The sequence below is a fragment of the Sciurus vulgaris genome (genome assembly GCF_902686455.1).
Source record: "Sciurus vulgaris genome assembly, chromosome: 3".
Lineage (NCBI taxonomy): Eukaryota > Metazoa > Chordata > Mammalia > Rodentia > Sciuridae > Sciurus > Sciurus vulgaris.
Window position 1 is genome coordinate 27,752,323 of NC_136463.1, and position 20,368 is coordinate 27,772,690.

Here is a 20,368-nt window from a genome sequence, read left to right on the forward strand (position 1 = left end):
AGTCAGAGGCAGGGGTGGGGGTCAGGCCCAGCCAGGGGTGCTGACTTGTCATCCAGTGCCCCTCCCGTCAGGATGCATGGTGGGTCAGGTGCAGAGATCAACCTACCACAGGTGGTGTTGAGTTCAAGGGGTGGAAGAGACAAGAGGGGCGGGTAGGGCATGCTTCCCTGGGGGACTTCTCAGGGACCTCAGGTGAGGCTGGGTCCTGTGTTCTCAGGGCTTAGAGCTGGGTTCTAAGGATGAAAGCAGCAGCAGCACCTTTGGCCTCAGGGAAGCTCATGGCTTCTCCCCACCCACTGACACGCATCCAGGAGACCTACAACCACGACACACCCACAACTTGTGTCCCCCACAATAGACACCTCCCTACACACTTCCCTGGGCTTTCCTGGGCCACTACCTAAAGGATGAATCCAGGCTAGACCTAGCCCAACCCAGGTCAGCTATTCTCACCTGCAATAAGACAATTAAATGAAAAGGGGACCAGGAGCAGGAACACAATCTGTTCTCCAAGAAGAGAGGCCAGAGGAATGGGAGACCTCAAGTGGTCCCTGGGAAGAGACTGAGCACAAAATTTAGCCACCAAGATGGCATGAGCAGCAGCCACCAACCCCTACTTGCTGTGATCAGGGGGGTGAAGACTGCTCCTCACTCTGCTCCCAGAGGCCTGGGGACCTCTGTTGCAACTGTTTCCAGCCCAGGGTACATCAACAAAGAGCCTATGGCAATAGGCTGAGGGGGCAAGTGTCACCCCCTGCCTCCCCTCACTTGCACAAATATGGGCCTGAGCCCCATGACAGGACCACAGGGCCCAGATCACTGTTCGGCTTTCCAGGTGGAAGTGCAACTTCAGGGAGCCACCCACGGTGCCAGGCTAGCAGAGCCAGAAACCACACAACCCACGGGGTCACTCACACAGCTCTGAATCAGAACACTGCCACTTATCCACTCTCTCGAGCCTTGGGTTCCTCATCTGTGAGACAGACAGCAGGAAGAGCCCTTTACAGAGACTTGGGGTTGGGGTGGGGGTGGGCCTATAGCCCTTGTAAGCTGTTGAGAAACAGTCTGGCACAGAGTTCACCCTCAGTGGCTCCCTGGCCAAGAACAGGCCTCAGGACCTAAAGCCCACCCCTCGTTCTTTTGGGTGCTAGATTTAGCAGTCTCAGTCCAAATCTTCAAAGCTTCATTCTGTTGCCCACAGAGTATGTCCAAACTGGGCACCTCCCATGGGCTGATTTGGGGCTCGGAATGCATGGGCATTTAGGGAAATGGGTGGTTGGGAATCTTCTGTGATTTCTGCTTACTACATGACATTAATTTTCTATCCTTGAAACCATGCTTACTCTTTCATCTCTGCTACCCTAGACTTTATGCAATGCCTGAAATCTAGTAGGTACTCAGTCAAGGGCAAACTGAGTTCCCAGGGTCAGGTTGCCAGGCAGCCTGTGGAGGATACCTCACTCAGTCTGGGAGATTTGGCCCCACGGGACCTACAGGACACAGCAAGGCCAGGTTCACCCACTTCCCTGTCTACACTGGACACTTACATCTCCTATTCTATGTTTGATTGACTCTCCTAGTCCCGCCGGTCCCTCTTTCAAGTCCATCTCCCCGCTTCCAGTCCATGCTGGCCCACTATCTCTAGACCAGACCCTGGGCCTCTGGGCAAGGCAGCTTGGCTTTTTCCACCCTCTGCATCCACACCCCCCAGCCCTCCCCTGCACCTCCAGCCTCCTAGGACACTCTGCTCCATTGTCTGGCCAGCTGCTCCATAGTCTGATGTCACCCCCTGGACAGTGGGCCAGAGATCAGGGATCAGAGATGGAACCTGACCAGGGAAGGGGGACTGTCAAACATAGCCTCATGGTGTTTTCCTTCAGCTATGGAGGAGTCCCTCTGTCCAACTGTCCTGTTCCATCAGCCTGAGTGAGGACACTGGACACCATCTCTTTATGATCTCCATTGAAACTGCGTGAGACAGGATGCTATTTTGTAGGTAGAAAAATCAAGGCAAGAGGGGCACAAAAAACCTACTGAAGATGACACAGTTGCTGAGAGGCAGAGACAAGATTTAGAACCTGCTAATCTGACATCAGAACTCCTAATGCTTATGTCATGCTTTTTCTCCTAGTGCATGAAACGCACACACACACACACACCTACACCCTGCTCTGGACTGCTCAGTGTGGAGTCCTGTCAGAACCCCCATACCTCGGAAGAGCTTGCCTCCTGCCAGCCGCATGCACACCACCCAGGCTGTTTACGACCTTGCCATGTGACATGTATTCCTATCACACACATACAGTCATGGCCTAGATTCCTGGGCACAACATCAGCCTCGTGCCTACTCGTCCTTCAAGACACAGCTCCTTGGGGAAGCCTCCTGCTGTCCCCAGGCTGCCTAAGCCTCTTCTTCAAGTGTCTGTGCTCACACTGATCCTGATCAGAATGGTCACCTAGGGGCTTCAGGAGCATGGGGGCCCAGCTCACAGAGATGAGCAGGAGCTTGCTGAATGAACTTGATCCTGGGACCAAGGCCCTGGGGTGCACAGCACTGGAAGGAGTTCCTGGGGGTCTTCCCTCCTCTTCCCCAGTGCCACCTCAGCACACCTCCCCCTCCTCCCCTGGGGAATGTGTGATTAATGCAGGCAGGATGGGTGGCAAGTTTCCTGGGTCCTATTCTTGGCTGTGCCCTCATTCTGGAATGTGCCCTGAGGTCACACTCCTCTCTCAGGCTGTGTCAGGAGGAAGGAAGAATGAGCCTGGCATTCTGCTGGGGGAGAGGGTCGGATAGGCAGGTGGGCAAGCGTACCAACACTCTCCTTCCCGACTCTCAGGCTCCTGAGCCCCTCAGCACTTCTGGTTCAAGGTTGGGTTGGTGTCTGTACATTCCTGTCCCAAATTAACCTGGCACATGGAACTCTGGCATCCAGGTCTCCAGCAATATGGCCACCCTCAAGCCCACTCACATCAGGGGAGAAAGGACTCAGCTCTAACATGTCCCAGCCTGGGCTCTGCCGTGTGGTGGCGGGATCCTAAGGTGCTGCCTGCTCTTGGTGCAAGGAACGTTTCAATTCTGTCTAATCTAAAGGAGTAGCGCATCTCTGTGTGGGCAGCAAGGAAATGAAAAGGGGGCCTGGGGTATTGTAAAGGACCCTGGGCAGGAGAGAAGCAGGGTTCCAGAGAAAGGGTGCAGATGATTTGAGTTTTAACAACTTGTCTTGGGAGCTTTACGAATATTATCTGATTTAATCCTCACAAAAAATTTAAAAGCTAGATATTATTTTATTGTTTCGCCATTTGATAGATCCCACTCTAGGCTACAGCTGTCGGGAGGGCAAAGACAACGGATGCTTTGTTCACCTCTATGTACCCAGCACACAGCCTCACCTGCAAGGCGTTCCATCAATATTTGCTGAATGAGTGAATGAAGCAAGCTCCACCCACCTTATGGAGGAAGAGGTGCTCCCATAGGTACTATTCCCGTTTCACAGATGCTGAAGCTGAGACTACGGTTAATAAATGAAAGGGCCACAATTCCCGCCCAGATCTGCCTGACCTTAGTAACCATACTCTTAACAGAGCAGAAGTATATGTATTTTAAAGGCTGAGGACTCAGATGGTGGTCTTCCTCTTGAACGTCCATATCTACCACTTCTGACTGGCCCCTGGGCCTCTGGAAGCATCAAGGCTTTCCGGAAAGAATTTAAAGCTGCACTCTCCAATGTGGATAGCAATGAAAACAAGTGTGGAATTGAAATTTTTAAAAAATTTAGATTCAGTTCCTCCTTTGCACCAGCCACATCTCTGCTGCCACATTTCATGAGGTTGGAAGCCACCATATTGGTCAACACAGAATATTTCCATCGTCATAGAAAGTTCTATTACAGAGCCCTGTTACAAAGGATTAATATAGAAATCTGTTTTCTTTGGTAGAGGGCTTGGGGGCGGGGGACTATCCCTAATGGTCTTTAAGCTATGGCCCTGCCAAAGACTCCAGGGATCTCCTTTTTTTAGCCACTCACTGGTATGCAGTCTCATGGTCCTGTTGCCAACAGTGATATAGGGTTCTTTGATTACCTCTGTTGTCACTGGATCTCAACCTCAAAATCCCCTCATCTTTCCCCCACAAGGCTCACAGACCTTCAGGCAAATAAAGTTCCTGGTGGCCTTCCTCAGTATGACACCCCGCAGCGCTAACAGCCACAATGCTCAGGTGAAACTGGATTTACTGCACTCTTGGTTAAATAAGGTAAGAGGGGCTGCTGAGAGAGAGGCAGGAGCTAGAGGCGAGGCCTCCTGTGGCACAGCTCAGTGCCGGTGACAGATGCTGCCTCCCAGGAACCAGGCTGACAACAGGCCAGCTACTCAACAGCTCTTCAAAGACACCTCTGCCGCAGCTGTAATCTTGTTTCTTACATGGAAGTGCTGACTAAAGGTCTAAGAATTACTTTGATTACTTTGTGAGTGGTCATTGCTGCTATAATTGCATCGCATCAGCCTTTAAAAAGAGAAGGCAGACATTTTAGGCTTTGGGATCCTTATATCTCTTTTTTTTTTTTTTTTTTTTTTTTTTGGTACTGGGGATTGAAGCCAGGGCACTTCACCACTGAGACACATCCCCAGCCTTTTTGTTTTTTACTTTGTGACAGGGCCTTTGTAAGTTGCTGTGACTGGCCTCAAACTTGTGATCTCCCTACCTCAACCTCTCAAGTTGCTGGGATTACAGACACGCCCCACCACACCCACCTTGATGTCCAAGGAAGTGACAGTGAGCAAATGTCAAAGTCATGGAAGAGCCCATGGGGCTCTCGTATTTCTGAGGCTGGTCTCGAACTCCCAGGCTCAAGTGATTCTCCCGCCTCAGCTTCCAGAGCACCTGGCACTATAGGTGTGGCATGAGCTGTGGAGACAGACTGCCTAGGCCCAAATACTAGCTATGTGACAGTGGGGAAGTTATTCTCTCTGTGCATCAGTACCTTCATCTATAAAATGGAATAATAATAGACCCATAGTGTCCTCCAGAAGTAGTCAGTCCCGGGGCTGGTTGCTCTGGGTGGCTGGGGATGATAGCTGTTGTGTGTTTCTGCCCATAGCTAGAACAAGAAGCAAGAGATGGGCCTATGTAGTGGACCCCCTTCCACTAGGCTGCCCTTGGAGAGCAAAGTGAGAAGAGAGGGTTTGCAGAGAAGGGTGCAGGATGAGGGTGCCTAAAGAGAGGGGAGAGAAAAAGACAGAGAGGCCACACATGCCCAAGCCTACTGGGTTGTATAGTTTGGCAGCCCAGGAAGCAGAGATAGTGAGTAATTTGAGTAGAGATGGGGAACCTCTGGGACCCCCAGGGAGGCCCTAAGAACATTCTCCACCCTTCATTGCCAGTTCCAATGCCTCAGAAGACAGAGCTCAGCTCTGACTCCTTATTTCAAGTAGCACTCCCCATTTCAATGGACCACCAGTGGCAAAAGAATAAAGGAGAAGCAGCCTTAGGGCCATGGCATGATCAATAAGAGACTCAAAACAATCTGCACGACCATCACAACCAATGATTTCACCCTGTCACCTTAATACGAGGAAAAGCTGGTGTTTGTGGATGAGTAGAACTCAGTTCCAGTAAAGACACAGATGGTGACCTGTCCCCATCCCTGGCCTCCTAGAAAGAGGGTTCCCTTTACCAATTAGATGCCCTGGTGGCAGAGTTGATCATTTCCATTACTAAGAGCCAACAGCACTTAATATATGCTCAACATACTCATTATGCTCATTAAATATTAATATCCTGTGAGGTATATGTTACTCACCTGCATTTAATATTCTCAACATTTCAGAGACAATGAAACAGGCTCCCAGAAGTGGAAGAACTTGCCCAAGGTCCTTGATCAGAGAACCAGACCCAGATGGGTGTCTGTGACTCTAAAGCCCAAACACCTAACAGTGCGTATAATACCTTCCACCATCAATTCGAGAACAGTCAAATGTGGTTTTCTCTCACTTTGCTTCCTCCCTTCTCCCTGATAATCCACCAGGAAGTCTGACTCCTAGGGCTTTCATGAAAAGGCATGTTCAAGGCCAGCTGACTTCCCATTGATTCAAGTTATACTATGTAGGGAAAAGGATTATGCTTAACAGAACAAATATACATATATAATATTTATATACATTTGTGTGTCTATACATATATACATATATGTATACACACACACAATTTTTTTTTTTTTTTTTTTTTTGGTACTAAGGATTGAACCCAGGGTCACTTAACCACTGAGTCACATCCCTGGTTCTTTTTATGTTTTATTTTGAGACAGGGTCTTACAAAGTTGGTGAAGCTGGTCTTGAACTTGCGATTCTCCTGCCTCAGCCTCCTGAGCTGCTGGGATTACAGACAAGCACCACTGCATCCAACTATATATTTTATATATACATCACACCAACCCTAACAAGTAGAATTTCTCAACCCTCCTTTACAGATAGGAAATAAAAGACTGAATATGTTTAGCTATGTAAGGGTGAGTTTGGGATTCAATTCAAAGTCTGAGCCCAGAGAGTATTCTTCCTTGTGCAGGTCACTGGGAGTAATGTTATTTTGAGGCTTAATGCAGCCTCTTACTCCACTGCAGAGCATCCTTACTTAGTTCTCAGCAGTTACCAGGGAGTCTGGAGCAAAAGTTGTGTGGCCTAAACATCCAGATGGTGAAATTGGTGTGAGGCCTGCATCAGACTCTGGTGTTTTCTGCACCCAAGCAGAATCCATGTTTTGTACAGAGCAGAGATGCTCTCTGAACTGTTCCAGGTCATGTGGAGGAGCTTGGCCAGATTGCAGTGGTATTTTCAGTCGATGACAGAGTGCTAGGCCACCAAGGAAACTTAGGGGAGCCTGGGGAAGGGCACTGCCCAGGGGAAGTGACCAAGAGTAGAAGTTATTTGGGGTTAATTTCTGGATGAGCTTTATACAGAGTTTTCCTTCTAAAGCCTCATTCTTTGATTTATGTTAGAACTGGAAAATATTTCTGACATCCAAATAACCAAACTGGAAGACAGAACAGTTGAACTCCACAAAGACTTGTTACCTTGGCCAGGGTTAGGGTGTGGTGATGAGGATGGCATGTGGGAGTGACCTGGGGGTGTCGAGTTTGTGTAATGAATGCATACTTTCCACCAACTTCTGGAAGGGTGGCATCTGCTATGAACTCTGACATCACGAAACCAAAGAGGTTTTGTTGCTAAAGGGAGGAGGTTTCTAGGAGAAGTACCAAACTGAAAACCCATCCTGAAAGACAGGAATGAGTGCCACCCCCTTCCCCAACCTCACTCCCTCCAGCACTACCAGGACTTCTGCTCTCTTGCTTCTTACCTGTCCATCCCACCTCTGGGTTTGCTAGCTAAGGAAATTCTAAACCCTCTCTCTTTCCATGATGTTACTGTACAATGTTTAAATAGTGAAAAATAGATTAAAATGTCTAGATTTAAAGGCAGCTTCTCCCAAGAGTGATGGACTGGCCACAGAGTTTCCATGTCTGATTTCCTCCATCTTTCCTGCAAGGGCTAGCACACACATTCTTCCCACTGTGCACGTGCCACCAAAAAAAGTGCCACAACCTCATTCTTTCTCTCGACTGGCTGTTCCTCCATTGGAGATGGGCGTTGAGGGTTCCCAGGCTTCTCAGAGTTTCCAGTGAGCATTTTTCCTGCTCTTCATGATTTGCTAACTCCTCCTAGATCTAGAATGCCTCAGACAGGCATGTCTCTTCCTTTTTGCTCATACTTCCACATGTTCCTCTGTATTGATTATTTGGGTTGGGATGTTATCTTCTGCTAGATTGTAGCTCTTTGAGAGGTTCCAACTGTTTGTGTGTGTGTGTGTGTGTGTGAGAGAGAGAGAGAGAGAGAGAGAGAGAGAGAGAAAGATAGAGAGAGAGACAGAGAGACAGAGAGAGACAGAGAGAGAGAGTGCTAGCACCCACTGGTTCCTAACCCAGATGAATGTGTTGAGTGAATAAACACAATGGTTGTTCAATAGTGTCACCATTTGTTTGAAAAGAAATTTTAGGGACAAGAATGGAATCTAAGCCCAGGGCAACTTGAGTCATCATAGCCCCAGAGAGCAATAGCAATGTGGGTAAATAAAACCAGCACATATAATTGTCAAACTTTAATATCTTAAAACAGATTTCCCTGTCTTGATTTTGCCCAGCAAAGGTTGATATTTTAAAAAGAGTTTGGGCCAGGCATGGTGGCACAGGCCTGTAATCCCAGCAGCTTGGAAGGCTAAGGCAGGAGGATCACAAGTTCGAGGCTAGCCTCAGCAACTTAGAGAGGTAGAGAGGCCTTAAGCAACTCAGCAAGACCCTGTCTTAAAATAAAAAGGGCTGGGATGTGGCTCAGGGGTTAAGTGCCCTAGGTTCAATCCCTGGTACTAACAAAAAAAAAAAAAAGGAGTTTGGAGTTGAAGCAAGCAACCACTTACAGGAGAGAGAAACTTGGCACAAAGTGATATTATATGGCCTCCCAAATAATTGAAGGTGGTTCTTGAGGATAAACAAGGGAGAAGTACAGTGTCATGGCTAAGGATCATGACCTTTAGAAACAGAATCCCACAGTTCAAATCCTAGCTCTGATGGTTATGAGTTTGTCACGCACTCTCTGCCTCTATGTCTTTATCTGTAAATGGGGGAAACAGGACAACCTTCAGATGGTTGTTATGAAGTCAAAGTGAGTTAAAATACATACATTCTTGAAACAATATTAGCATGTAGTAAGTACCATGTAAGTGTTGGTTATTACCATTATTGAGCTTCTGAGGTTGGACAACCCTTCTAGAGTCCCTAAGATTTAGTAATAGCATCAAAATCACCACCCTTCAGACAGGCAGCACATTAAGCTGCCTACCTTCCAGAGTCATCAGGACACTGCAGCATGCCTGGACTGGGGGTTCTGGTCCTGAATCTCAGAACTGCAGAGCCTCCACCAAGGAAAACTGATCTGCAGGGTGAGCCTGGGGCAGCGGTGCAGAACCTCCCCACCACTCTACTCTCCAAAAAAAAAAAAAAAAAAAAAAAAAGAAGGCAGACAAGGGCACACGCCCTAACCTCCTTTTTGCCTGGCAGTGCTCCTGGGAGATAAATCTTACCTTTATCTCTCTATTACATTTCCAGAGAACCCAAAAGTTCTTTGAAATTTTGTGATAACAAGAGTCTCCTTCCAAAGAACATTTCTCTCTAAGTTCTGCCCCTCCCATTTTTTTCCCTTCCCTTCTTTCAATCTTTTATAAGATTCATAGAAATACTATTTCCCTGGGTAAAATCCTTATAGCCATATGAAAACTAGGCTGTGCTCAAAAGCTTTAGTTAAAGAGCCTCTGGTGACACCTTAGTTTCTAGAAAGGCTGCCCAGGGATTGCAGCTGTCTTAAGCATTGTATTGAAGTGGTTTAGCGATCCCCATCGTGTTTCCTGGAAATAGAAAGGAGTTAACAGAAAGGAAGCCATTTGGGCTCTACAGAATTTTGGAATGGTGGGTAGTTTACAAAGCAAGGAGAATTATTTTGGGGAAAAGAGCTCTGAGAGCAAGTAGGCAGATGTGGAAACTCAGAGTGAAAAAGAACAGGGACTCTCATTACAAAACAAAATTCAGCCTTGTCCTCCTAGAAATGAATTGAAGGGTGGCGGAGAGGTGACAAGGAAAAGCCAACTGAAAGAAGTACCTGCAAGTAGGCAAAACAGGAAAAGAGACTGTGCCTAGAAACCACTGAGCCTGTCTCCCAAGGTAACTGAGCCCTGTACCAAAATAGACAGTCTATACGTGGGCCTGAGTCCCTTTCTTAAGCTACACTGATATGACACTGATGGTATTCCCTTCTCTCTGTATCCAGAAGTCATCCACATAGACCCATTTGCTGGCAATCAGGCTAGGCCATTACCATGTCCTTGCCTGTCGAACTTTATTTCTGCCCTAAAGGAAGTACGAGACTGTTTTAAATCAGAGCTGGATTTAGGGGGGCACGCGACCCAGACTTCATACTCCCAGGAGTCGGTGAAGCATACTTTTTCAGTCCTGTCAACAGTGCAAAGGAAGGAAAAGAGACCTCAAGAACTATAGAAGGGCATGTGGAGAAACAGCGTTAAAAATAGCTGCAACCTGATGGCTGAGAAGGAAGTTTATGTTTGACTTTAACATTCGGTGAAAAAATAAATAAAAGCAATGTCTAGCTCATTTTGTCAATGTGGCTTTTCCACGATTATTTTTTTGAAACACTTGAGGAGCGTATAGACAGAAGGGATGCGACCTACAATATATGCCAAGGTTTGTCTAAAAATATTTTACACCTGTTCTCTGTTCTGCACACTGGTCATATTTTGTCAGTGAAGTAAGTACTCATAATGCCAGACGGAATGTGTTTTTCCTTCCAAGTCCTCAATGTTTTTCCCTTCTGTAAAGCAAACCTCCTCTTCTTTCCTACCTGTACTAAAATACAGCGAGCACCACCTTCCATATGACATCTCCACTACCAGAGCTAACTTGCCACTCCTATCCCTGGGCCAGTGTTGCTTGAAGAACAGCAACTACCGTTTAATATTTTTTTCACAACGTCATGGACTTTAATGTAGCCTACATTTTTGGCTGCTCTCAACAGGAATGTCAACTGGTATACTAGTTTAAATTAACTTGCCAATGACACGAAAAAGAGCTCAACATGGGTTTACCTCAGTGCAACAGAACTAGAAATAAGAACACAGTGATGTTTATTACGAAAACATGACTAGGATAGCTTTTAGGATGTTATTCTAGAATTTTAATTTAATTCTTCTTTGATAAAAAAGTAACTGAGTAGACAATGAAATATCGATACAGGAAGACAGGTCTTCATTTACTTTCCTGATTTTCAAGGGCAGCAAATATGTCTAAAGTTCTGAACTCCATAGCTTCTAAATACTATAAGCCTTTGAGGACACATGTTCTATTAGTCCACTGACAACTTTCACTGGCAAGTGTCTAGTTCTCATTGCTTCCCAAGGAAGGACACTGATATCACTGTGACTGCTTAACACACGAACGAACTGAGCCATCTGAGCCCAAAGACAATGTGATTAAGCAAAGAAATAGTCCTATAATTTCAAAGAGCCTCCAGACATGAACTGCCTGGTTAAATTTTTTTCCTAAAATTTGCCTAATTGTGAAATGATCTCAAAATTCTAACAGTATGTGTATGTGTGTGTGTGTATAAAGTCTAAAACACAAAATCTTAAAACTCACATACTGAGAAAGATGGTTAGTAGAGGTTTACTACTAACAAATGAAATTCCATTAATAGCAAGACTATTAGCCCAATCTAAACCTCCAGTAACCCATAGAAGTGTTCAGCAGTATTTGGTCCTAATTCCAACTAACCCCAAGTCTAAATAGAAGGTAACTTAGCATAACAGGATTTAATTCATATAAAAACTACAGAAATTCTTATAGTTCATTTTAAGATTGGGCTTTTCTGTTTATTGTACACTTTAAACATTCAAAACTAATAGCAACAATAAAAGATATATAAGTTCATCCATAATAGCTAATGCTTCTAAAATATAAACACTTTTTATTTTAAATCAAAACATATTTTGACTTTTTCAAGAACAAGTTTTAAATAAGAGGTCATTTGATTTCCTTAAGGTTTTGAAATAAAAGCAAAATAATTTCTCAGAATATGTAACTTTTAGAAATCATATATTACAAAGGTTTGCCTTAAGATAACTTCAAGGTAATTTACAAACAAATCATAGATACTAGAAAAATATTGTTAAACATTACCTTGAACTCTCTCTGGAGTGCTCGTCAGTAACCACAGATAAGAAATGTTTATGAAATAGCCACAGGATCAATGGTTAGAAGTAATGTGTCCACTGAATTTATAGTCTTTAATACCAGGAAATCATCCAGTAGTTCTAAAATGAGAATTTACATGATTAAGAAAACCAACAAAATTAGAGCATTGATGTGACTAATTTCTAAAAACATTTCCAGTTATCTATGATTATAGTTTATGGCCAATGGAAATAAAAAGTATCCCTCTCAGAATATCATCATGATCTCTGATCATTATGCTATGGTTTGGGTATAGTGTTCCCCAAAGATTCATGTGTTAAAGGCTTGGTTCCCAGGGTGGCCCTATTGGGAAGTGCTGTGGAACTTTAAGAGGCAGTGCCTAGTGGGAGGTACTTAGGTCCCTGGAGCTGTGTCCTCTAATCTAAGATCATGGGACCCCTGCCTATCCTCTCTCTCTCTCTTTTCTTTCTGGCTCATAATGCAAGTGGTTTGATCCAGCTAAAGCTCATCATTGCAATCTGGTGCCCTCACCAGAAGCCTAAAACAATGGGGCCACGCAATCTTGGATTGGAATCTTTAGGACCCTCAGTTAAATAAACCTTTTCTCTTTATATGTTAATTGCCTCAGGTATTTCATTACAGTAACATATCTGGTTAATATGCTAGCCTTCCACTAGACCTTTCTCATTAACACTTTTGTAGGTATTCTGTAAGTCATGTGGCTCATACCTCAAAAAAAAAAAAAAAAACTAATCTGAGTGGACAAAGCATAGTGCTTAAGAGTATGAACTCTGAAATCATTACCCAAGTTTGAATCCCAAGTCTGCCATGTTTGGCTATTCAGTCCCTCCTCAACCCCTCCTCCCTGTGGTCTGCAAATTGGGTTAGAAGTGTGCTTAGCATATAGTAAATGCTATGTATTTAACTGAATCATTTACAAGATAAAAAAATGCCCTCAACAAACACGAGTTACTACTTTTCCAATTGCATGCACACAGAAATTGATCCTAGATCCCTTAAACAGGAAGATAATATCTTACCAATATGCTCCAACTGAGGAACTCTGATCTCAAGTGACCTCCTGGGCCAAACTAATTAAGCGTCCACTAAGTGGTTTACTAAACAAGGTCATGGGTTTTATTCAGTAATGACAGTTTCACATACTTGTTTCTAATAGGCCTATTTTCCTCTTATCTGTTCTCACACTAGAGTTGTTATACAACCTCTGACAAAAGCCTGCATTCTAGCCAAACAAGTCAGCCCTCTCTGTCTGTGGATTTTGCATCCATGGATTCAACCTACCACAGATCCAAAATATGTGGGGGGAAAAAAAAAAGTACTTGACATATACAGACCTCATTTATTATTCCCTAAACGACACAGTACAATGACTATTTATGCAGTATTTACATCATATCAGGTATTAGAAGTAAACTAGACATGATTTAAAGTAGAAAAGAAGATATGCATAGGCTATATGCAAATACTACACCAGTTTAATTAGGGACTTGCGCATCCCCAGATTTTGGTATCTATGAAGGGTCTTGGAACCAATCCTGTGGGACACTAGGTATGACTGTATATTTGAGGTATTATGCCTATGATATTTGGTATAAGGAATGGGTGTGAAGGAAGGTCTACAACCAGCATTTTTACTTCATTAGCTTATGTATGTCTAAAGAGACATACTTACTTTATATGTTAGAGACTTATTTTAATATAACCTAAGTCCTAAAGGTTAGACCAAATCTCTCACTTGATGCCAGTATCTAAGACATCTATATGTGAATGAAAATTAACGCCAACACACATTCAGGGACACCTTTAGTTCCACCTTCAACAGTTAACTAATTACAGTAAATAAACATTGTTATTATAAGAAGGGATTTTGGCTGAAGGACAACATTGGTCATCTATTCTAGATAAAAGCTATTTGAAGATTTCACACTGCACCTGATTTTAGAAAAGATAAAAACAAGGCAGTGAAATACACTAGGAAAGCTACTGAGCTGCGCAACCTCTAAGGCAGTGTGTTGGACCCCAAGAGAGGGCACTCAGGCTGCAGTGGTCAAAACGATGGGAAAGACCTACAAAGATAATTCCTCAAACTGGAACCTAAACAGTCTTCATGCAGAGGACCAAAAGCTGATGGCACTGTGGGCAGAAAAAAATCTGGAACTAAGATATAAGCTTTCTAAGATGTACAAGACAACAGCACCGTTTAAAATTTTTCCTTTCCTAATGAGCAAAAACAGACATGAAAACAAGGCCTTTGTTCATTCTCTTAAAAGTCTTTATGGACATGAAGCCCAAATCCAACCAAGTTTTGTGAAATCAATCAAATAAAATTTGAGTTAATCCTTCTCAAGTGCCAAACTTATATATTTGTACCAAGATGAAATTCCCCTAAGAACAAAAACATTCACACATTAAGCTCAATATTTAAAATCTGAATGTGGATGTGTTATAGACCATTACAAATTATGTTCTTGTCCAGTTGCCTTATTCTGATTTTCAGAAAAAATGTTAACAAAAGCCTTTCTTCACTCACAGGTTTCTTCCAAGTTAAGCCTATAACTTCACCGAGGTCTCTAACAACTAGTGCTTAACAGCATGCCCCATTCTTACAGTTATTCCAACTTCATGATCACAAAGGCACATAATTGGAAGTGTTGGCAGACCAGCTCTGTTGGTTCCACTCACTGTTCCAATGCTTCTTCATAGCTTCTTTCTGTTCACTAAAGGACAAAGGGCTCACCATGGAGCTGGCGGAACAGCTTAGCTCTTGTTATTTCCAGAGCTTGTTTCCTTAAAACTTTTTTATTGCTCTACACTGCATGGGTGAGTGACAAAAGGCTTTTGTAGACTGGTGTCCAAAAAAACTCATTTGAGACCAAATTTATTTCACTGGTAACCCAGGCAGTGCTGGTTTCTTACTATAAAAGCACTGAGGTTTTTTTTTCCTTCCAGTTCAAGATAATTTTCTATGTCAACACTGTATCAATGAACAATTTAAACAGTATAATGACATCATTTTGCTTTACAGGTATTCTTCCAACTAACCAATTAAAATAAAAACAAACAAAACTCCATCTTTACCAAGACCCTAAATTTAATACGCTATCTGCAACTCATCTTTAAAACCCCTAACAGGTTATATACCACTTGCAAAAATATACATTTTGCTGGAAAAGTGAACACAGATACTAACATTTAACACCTTGTCCAAATGTGAATATATTTTGATCATAAGTATTCTAGATATATATAATATCTGCACTTTAAGAATTAGTAAACAGATCTAATTTTTTTTTAAGTTAGGTTAGCTGCTTTGTCCAACATAGTGTTCCAAGCTATTCATCTCCCATACAAAACCAGAAAACCGATACTATGGTCTTTCAATCCATATGAATTTCAAATAAATCCTCTGATTACATGAGTAAATTTCATCAAATCACTTGACTCTCTCCTAGAGATCAGCATGACATTTTAAAATTTGCTATAAAATAGGGTGACTAGTCTCAACATACTCCACTGTGGGGAGACAAACCCGGACTGAAGGCTGCTAACATAATGGTGTCCCAAGCACTGGGGAGGCTACACAGTTTTGGTAGGACAACTTTTATGTGGTAAACCACTATCTGATGTACTAGAAAAGCAACTGCTTCCATTATTCCTTTGTGATTCAATGAGTCAGAACTTTCTTCATCGTTAGAATTTACAACACAACTCCAGCTATAGATCTTAAGCAAAAGGCTTAAAAACAAAGACCACACAACAGGCATTTTTAATTTTAAAGAATTTTAATACAAACTTAATATAAACTATTTCAGTCCCTCTTAACATGTAAGACACTGACTCAAAATACTTTTATACCGTTTTTTTTCAAGTATTGCACAATATAGGTACAAAATTAATATTTACGATTACATTTTCTTCCATAATATATAGCAAAAATCTTTAAACCTTTAACAGAAAATACATTTTTTTGAAAAAGCAAATATTCGTACATTTTAATTCCACCACTAAAGGAATATCCTGTACACAATTTTTAGAATAGTTGATGTCTTTAAGATGGATATTTTACAATTTCAGTAAAAAAAATACAACATGAAGCTGCTGCTGTCACAGATCACTGTAGTAAAAAGATATAAATGCAATACCATGTCGTAGAAACAATATATATATCCTCTGATATTTTACAAACTTTGTACTAAATTAAATTATACAATTAGAAAAGACCAATAAACCCACTTATTAGTGCTAATTTTTTATAAAAAAAAAAAAAATCAGCCATGTCCTTGCTATATCTTAAATACTGTAAGAGGCCATATCTGAGAGTATACTTTAAAATATACAGTCAGTATAAAATAACTTTGTGCTTGGTTGGCAAATGAAAAATGATGCATGTTTTATTTTTGTAACCAAGCCTGAATGTATCCTTACTATAAGCTTAAAAAAAAAATCTCAAGGAGGTGAAAAAGTCCCCTTGGGCCCGTGCATTTTAACTTGTACGATACATTTTTTTTTTTTTTTTTTTTTTTTCTCTTTTTTAGTTAGCCATAACAGGCTGGAATTGCTGGTTAGAATACTGCATGTTATTTAAGCTAAAATTCAAGCCATCTACAAAAGACTTCTCGTTGAGGCCACCATAGGCCGCAAATACATCAAAGGCATTACTGTACTGGAGAGGACTGAGGTTAAGGGGGCTGTCACCTGGGAACATTCCATTGGTACTACTACCTTGACCCTGCATATTAGGAAAAATAAATTCCTTGGCATTAGGAGAAAGAGCAGAGGTTTTCTGCTGTTGCTGCTGCTGTGGTGGTGGCGGTGGTGGCTGGGATGGCGGCTGCTGCTGCTGCTGTGGTTGCTGCTGGCTACCCAGGCCCAGCCCGTACAGAGAGTGCATTGAGGAAGAGATGGCTTTCTGCTTCAAGAGGTCATTCACATTCAGGCCGAGATTGATAGGAGAAGTACGCGCAACCTTGTTGCTCCGGCCACTATTCTTCATTTTGGTAGAGCCGAACTTGGTGGCAGCAAAAGTGGCAGTGGTAAAGGTTAAAGGCTGAGTGGACCGGGGCATGAAGGTAGGGCTTACAGCAGCAGAGTGACCAAAGGGAGGCGATGGAGAGCTGGACACTGATGAGGCTGGGTCACTTATGGGCATAAAAACCTGGGCCTCTGGGTTAAAGCTGTTTTTGATCTCCTTATCCAACTCACATCCATTTTCATTATTATCATCCACATAAAGCACCTTCACTGGTCCCTTTTCACCAATTTGGTAGGAAACCTCAAATGGGTCGATCCAAACACTAAGATCCTGTGGCAGATTGCCACGAACATCATCAATGTCCAAACCACTCTCTTTGGATGCTTGTTCAATCACTGGGTCCACTTTCTCCCCTACGTGTATACATCTAAACCCTGATCCTTTGTATGGCTTTTCAGGATACCAGTGCCCTTCATATTTCTTCTTAAGAAGTCTTTCAAGCTCTTCACCAAAAATGTTGACACGTCTCCTGGGAAGCTTATTGTACAAATATGAAATAATAAAATTTAGTGCTACTTGGATTTCAAGCTGCATAGCTGCTATGCCACAAAGAGTAAGGTTTTTTTCGACTCCTCCACACAAACACACACAAAAAAAGTTCAATTTGTGGCAGAGAAACAAATTCTCATTCAAAGTGCTGGTATTAGTAGATTATTCTTCACCTTGAGTGGTCTTGTTCCTTTAAGAAAACAAAACAAAACAAAAGCAAACATGTCCAAATAAGATAAATGTAATGTAAGTCCCATGACCTTTTTTTAATCCCTAGAGTAATTTCACTTTTGAAAAGGTCTAATAGACTGGAAAACCTGGAAAATATACTCAGTGCAAAATAACATAATATGGAATTGTTTAATAAAGTTCAGAGTCTCATGGGAAAAAGTAGATTTGCAGTTAAAACAGTATTTTTAAAAACGTATTTATTTTCCTTTTCTGGGTAGAATTTTAAGAAGAAAAACATCTCCAGTATATGTTAAGTGTTCTTTTCCTTCCCTCAACTCTCATATTTGCTCGAAAGTGTACTGGGCATGCCAACTCACCCATCCACCCCCATGCATACATGTGCCACTTGAAGAAGCTGGTCATTAATTTCTTTTTTCTGGTCATTAATTTGTTATTGCTTTTCATCAATTTTAAAGTGAATTCTATATTTTTGTTCATTTTGAATATATCTTGTTTAAATCTACTCTATATTAGACATTTAGAAATTTGAGAAGTCAGGAAATTATTTAAATTTTTGCAGTTTATGATGCCAAATTAAAAGTACTCAATACTAAATGAACTGTCATCCTGGTGAATAAATACGAACCAAATTATCCCATATGGTTGTGGTCTTAAAACATACTAAGAACACACAATGTAATAGCTGCACTTCTTTGTGCTCCCCCCCTCTTTTCAGTGTGTATTTTTCCAAATCTGAAATACCTCTTAAGCAGCAAGTATAACAAAAACAATGATCAACTTAAAAACTCTTATTGATTATTCTCTTTAAAGGGCAGGGTTTCTCAGTTTTACTCTGATTTTAAAAGCCACCTCCCTCCCTCCCTCTCTCGATAAGAAAACAAGCCCAGAGAGGCATGTATGATAAGGTCGACCTTTAAACGTTTGCTGGATCAGCACTGGGTGGGGATAAGAAAAGAACAAGGGCAAACAGAAGATATTTGCAAAGGAGATCTATTTGTACACTGAGGTTGATTAAAAAGGACGTTTAAAAATCAAGTTGGTATTAATTCGTCTGTTCCATTTTCCATACTGGCGGTGACAAAGGGAAAAGAATCCCTGGCTGTCCCCAAACTACAAACACTTTCCGAGTCAAAAGCCCGAGTGTCGGCAAAGGCAGCTGATTAAGCTCAATTGCTTGAAGGTGCAGCCGAGCGAAATTCAGGCTCGGTGGAAGGTAGTTTTAAAGCAACGCCTTAAGACGGAGTGTGAAGAATTACATAAACAGCTAGTTGGGTCTCATTAGATTTCTGCTCACAGCCCAGGGAGCCCAAGCGCTACGGCAGCAGCAACAGCAAGAGGAGGTGGAGGAGGAGGAAGAGTACGAGCCTGCTCTTGGAGGGGGACCGCCACGGGAAATGGAAAGGCAACCTTTCGCGGCCGGGCAGCGGGCACCGGGCAGGTCGGGGCGCCGGCTGCAGCCGGGACAGCCGCTCCCCTCCCCCGCCGTAACCTGACCCGCCGCTCCCCGCCCCCCGCCCCAGGCTCCTGGGACCCGGCCAGCGCCCGGGGAAGCACCGGTCCCCGGCACCATTTTCGGCCTGGGCGGCCACCCGCCCCTCGGACCCAGCGCGCCCCGCGAGCTCGCCGCTCCTCCCGGGCGCCCCAACCCCCGACTCCCGTCAGCTTGCCCCAGGCCGCCTTCCGTCGATCACCCGCCCGGCCCTGGCCGAGCCCCACGCCTCGGGCCGGGTCCCCGGAGCCGCTCCCTTCGGGTCCCGGCGGCAGCCCCTCTGCGCTCGGACAGCGACGCCGTCATCCCCGAGCCCCGGGGCTCGACGACACTGCAGCCCCTCCCTCGGTGCCTCGACCCCGGCTCCCGTCCCGGGTCGCCCCCGTCCGTCGCCCCGCGATACTTACGGGCTGCGTCCGCCACAGACCCGCGGCTGGGCTGGGGAGAAGGGGAGGCAGGGCGGGGGCACGAGAGGGTCGGGAGCGGCGAGCTGGCCGGGTGCAAGACGTCGCTGCCGCCGGACGCGGGACGGAGGCCTCGGGCGGGCCTTAGGAGCTCGCCGTTTCTGGCTCGGGGTGGTGGGGATCAGGGTCAGGCGAGCGCGCTCACTTCACACAGCCCGGTGCCCCGGCCCAGCGTCCCCGTACTGCGCCCTCTCCGCGCCGGGCCAGAGCTTCGCTCCTTCTGCCGCGGCGCGCGCCCCACCTCTCGTTTTATATTCTCCTCCCTGCCCCCCATCCCCTCCGTGGGGGTGCGCGCGCCCGCCCGCGTCACACAACTCGGGGCGGCGTAACCATTCCCCGCCCTCTCCGCCCCGCACCCCAGACCCTAGCTGCTGGTTCCGCCCCTGCCCTGCCCCCCGACGCCATTGGCCAAGTCCCGCCTGCCCTGGTCCTGACGGGCGGTGGACGGCCAGGGTGGAGATGGCCACACCCCCTGGCTCCGAGATGACCAATGAGCCGACGATCTGGAGAGATCGTGGGCGGGACTAAGAGAAAATTTGGAAAGGGATTGGGGGAGAGACATGCCAATGCAGGCGAAAGGGGTGGGGCGGGGCGCTGACGCTCCTTCCAGGCCGAGAGCGCGGGGAAGAAGGGGGAGGGGAGCGGAGCAGGTGGCGAAGCGGCGGGGGAGAGCTCAAGTCCTGGAGCGGGAGGGGAGAGTATACACAAAATGCCCTATCCGAGTGGGACTGTGCCCAAGAAAATCCCACTCGTGGACGAGCTACCAAATCGGACTCCAGCCCACCCCAGGGGAGTCTAGAGAAAGGGCAAACTGTGACCGAGAAGCGTGCACCCGATTCATTGAAATGTTAATCCCTGCAGGGCCTAGGCCAACTGCCAC

At 44.6% G+C, this 20,368-nt stretch overlaps 1 protein-coding gene and 1 long non-coding RNA gene across 3 annotated transcripts in view; both read right to left on the minus strand.

Annotated features, from left to right (window-relative positions):
* LOC306656646 overlaps positions 1-12,487 on the minus strand; it is a 36,550-nt gene extending 24,063 nt beyond the window's left edge. For both annotated transcript variants that reach the window (XR_013762598.1, XR_013762599.1), the window contains exon 1: positions 11,787-12,487. This is a non-coding gene — a long non-coding RNA (uncharacterized lncRNA). The remainder of the gene's footprint in view (positions 1-11,786) is intronic.
* A 3,098-nt stretch (positions 12,488-15,585) lies between these two features.
* TOB1 (transducer of ERBB2, 1) lies at positions 15,586-19,726 on the minus strand. The gene is made up of 2 exons (XM_079132388.1): positions 19,432-19,726; positions 15,586-17,533 (listed from the first exon to the last, which is right to left on the minus strand). The coding sequence occupies exon 2, from the start codon at positions 17,386-17,388 to the stop codon at positions 16,354-16,356; it is 1,035 nt and encodes a 344-aa protein (XP_078988514.1). The 5' UTR covers positions 17,389-17,533; positions 19,432-19,726; the 3' UTR covers positions 15,586-16,353.
* Positions 19,727-20,368: the final 642 nt, after the last annotated feature.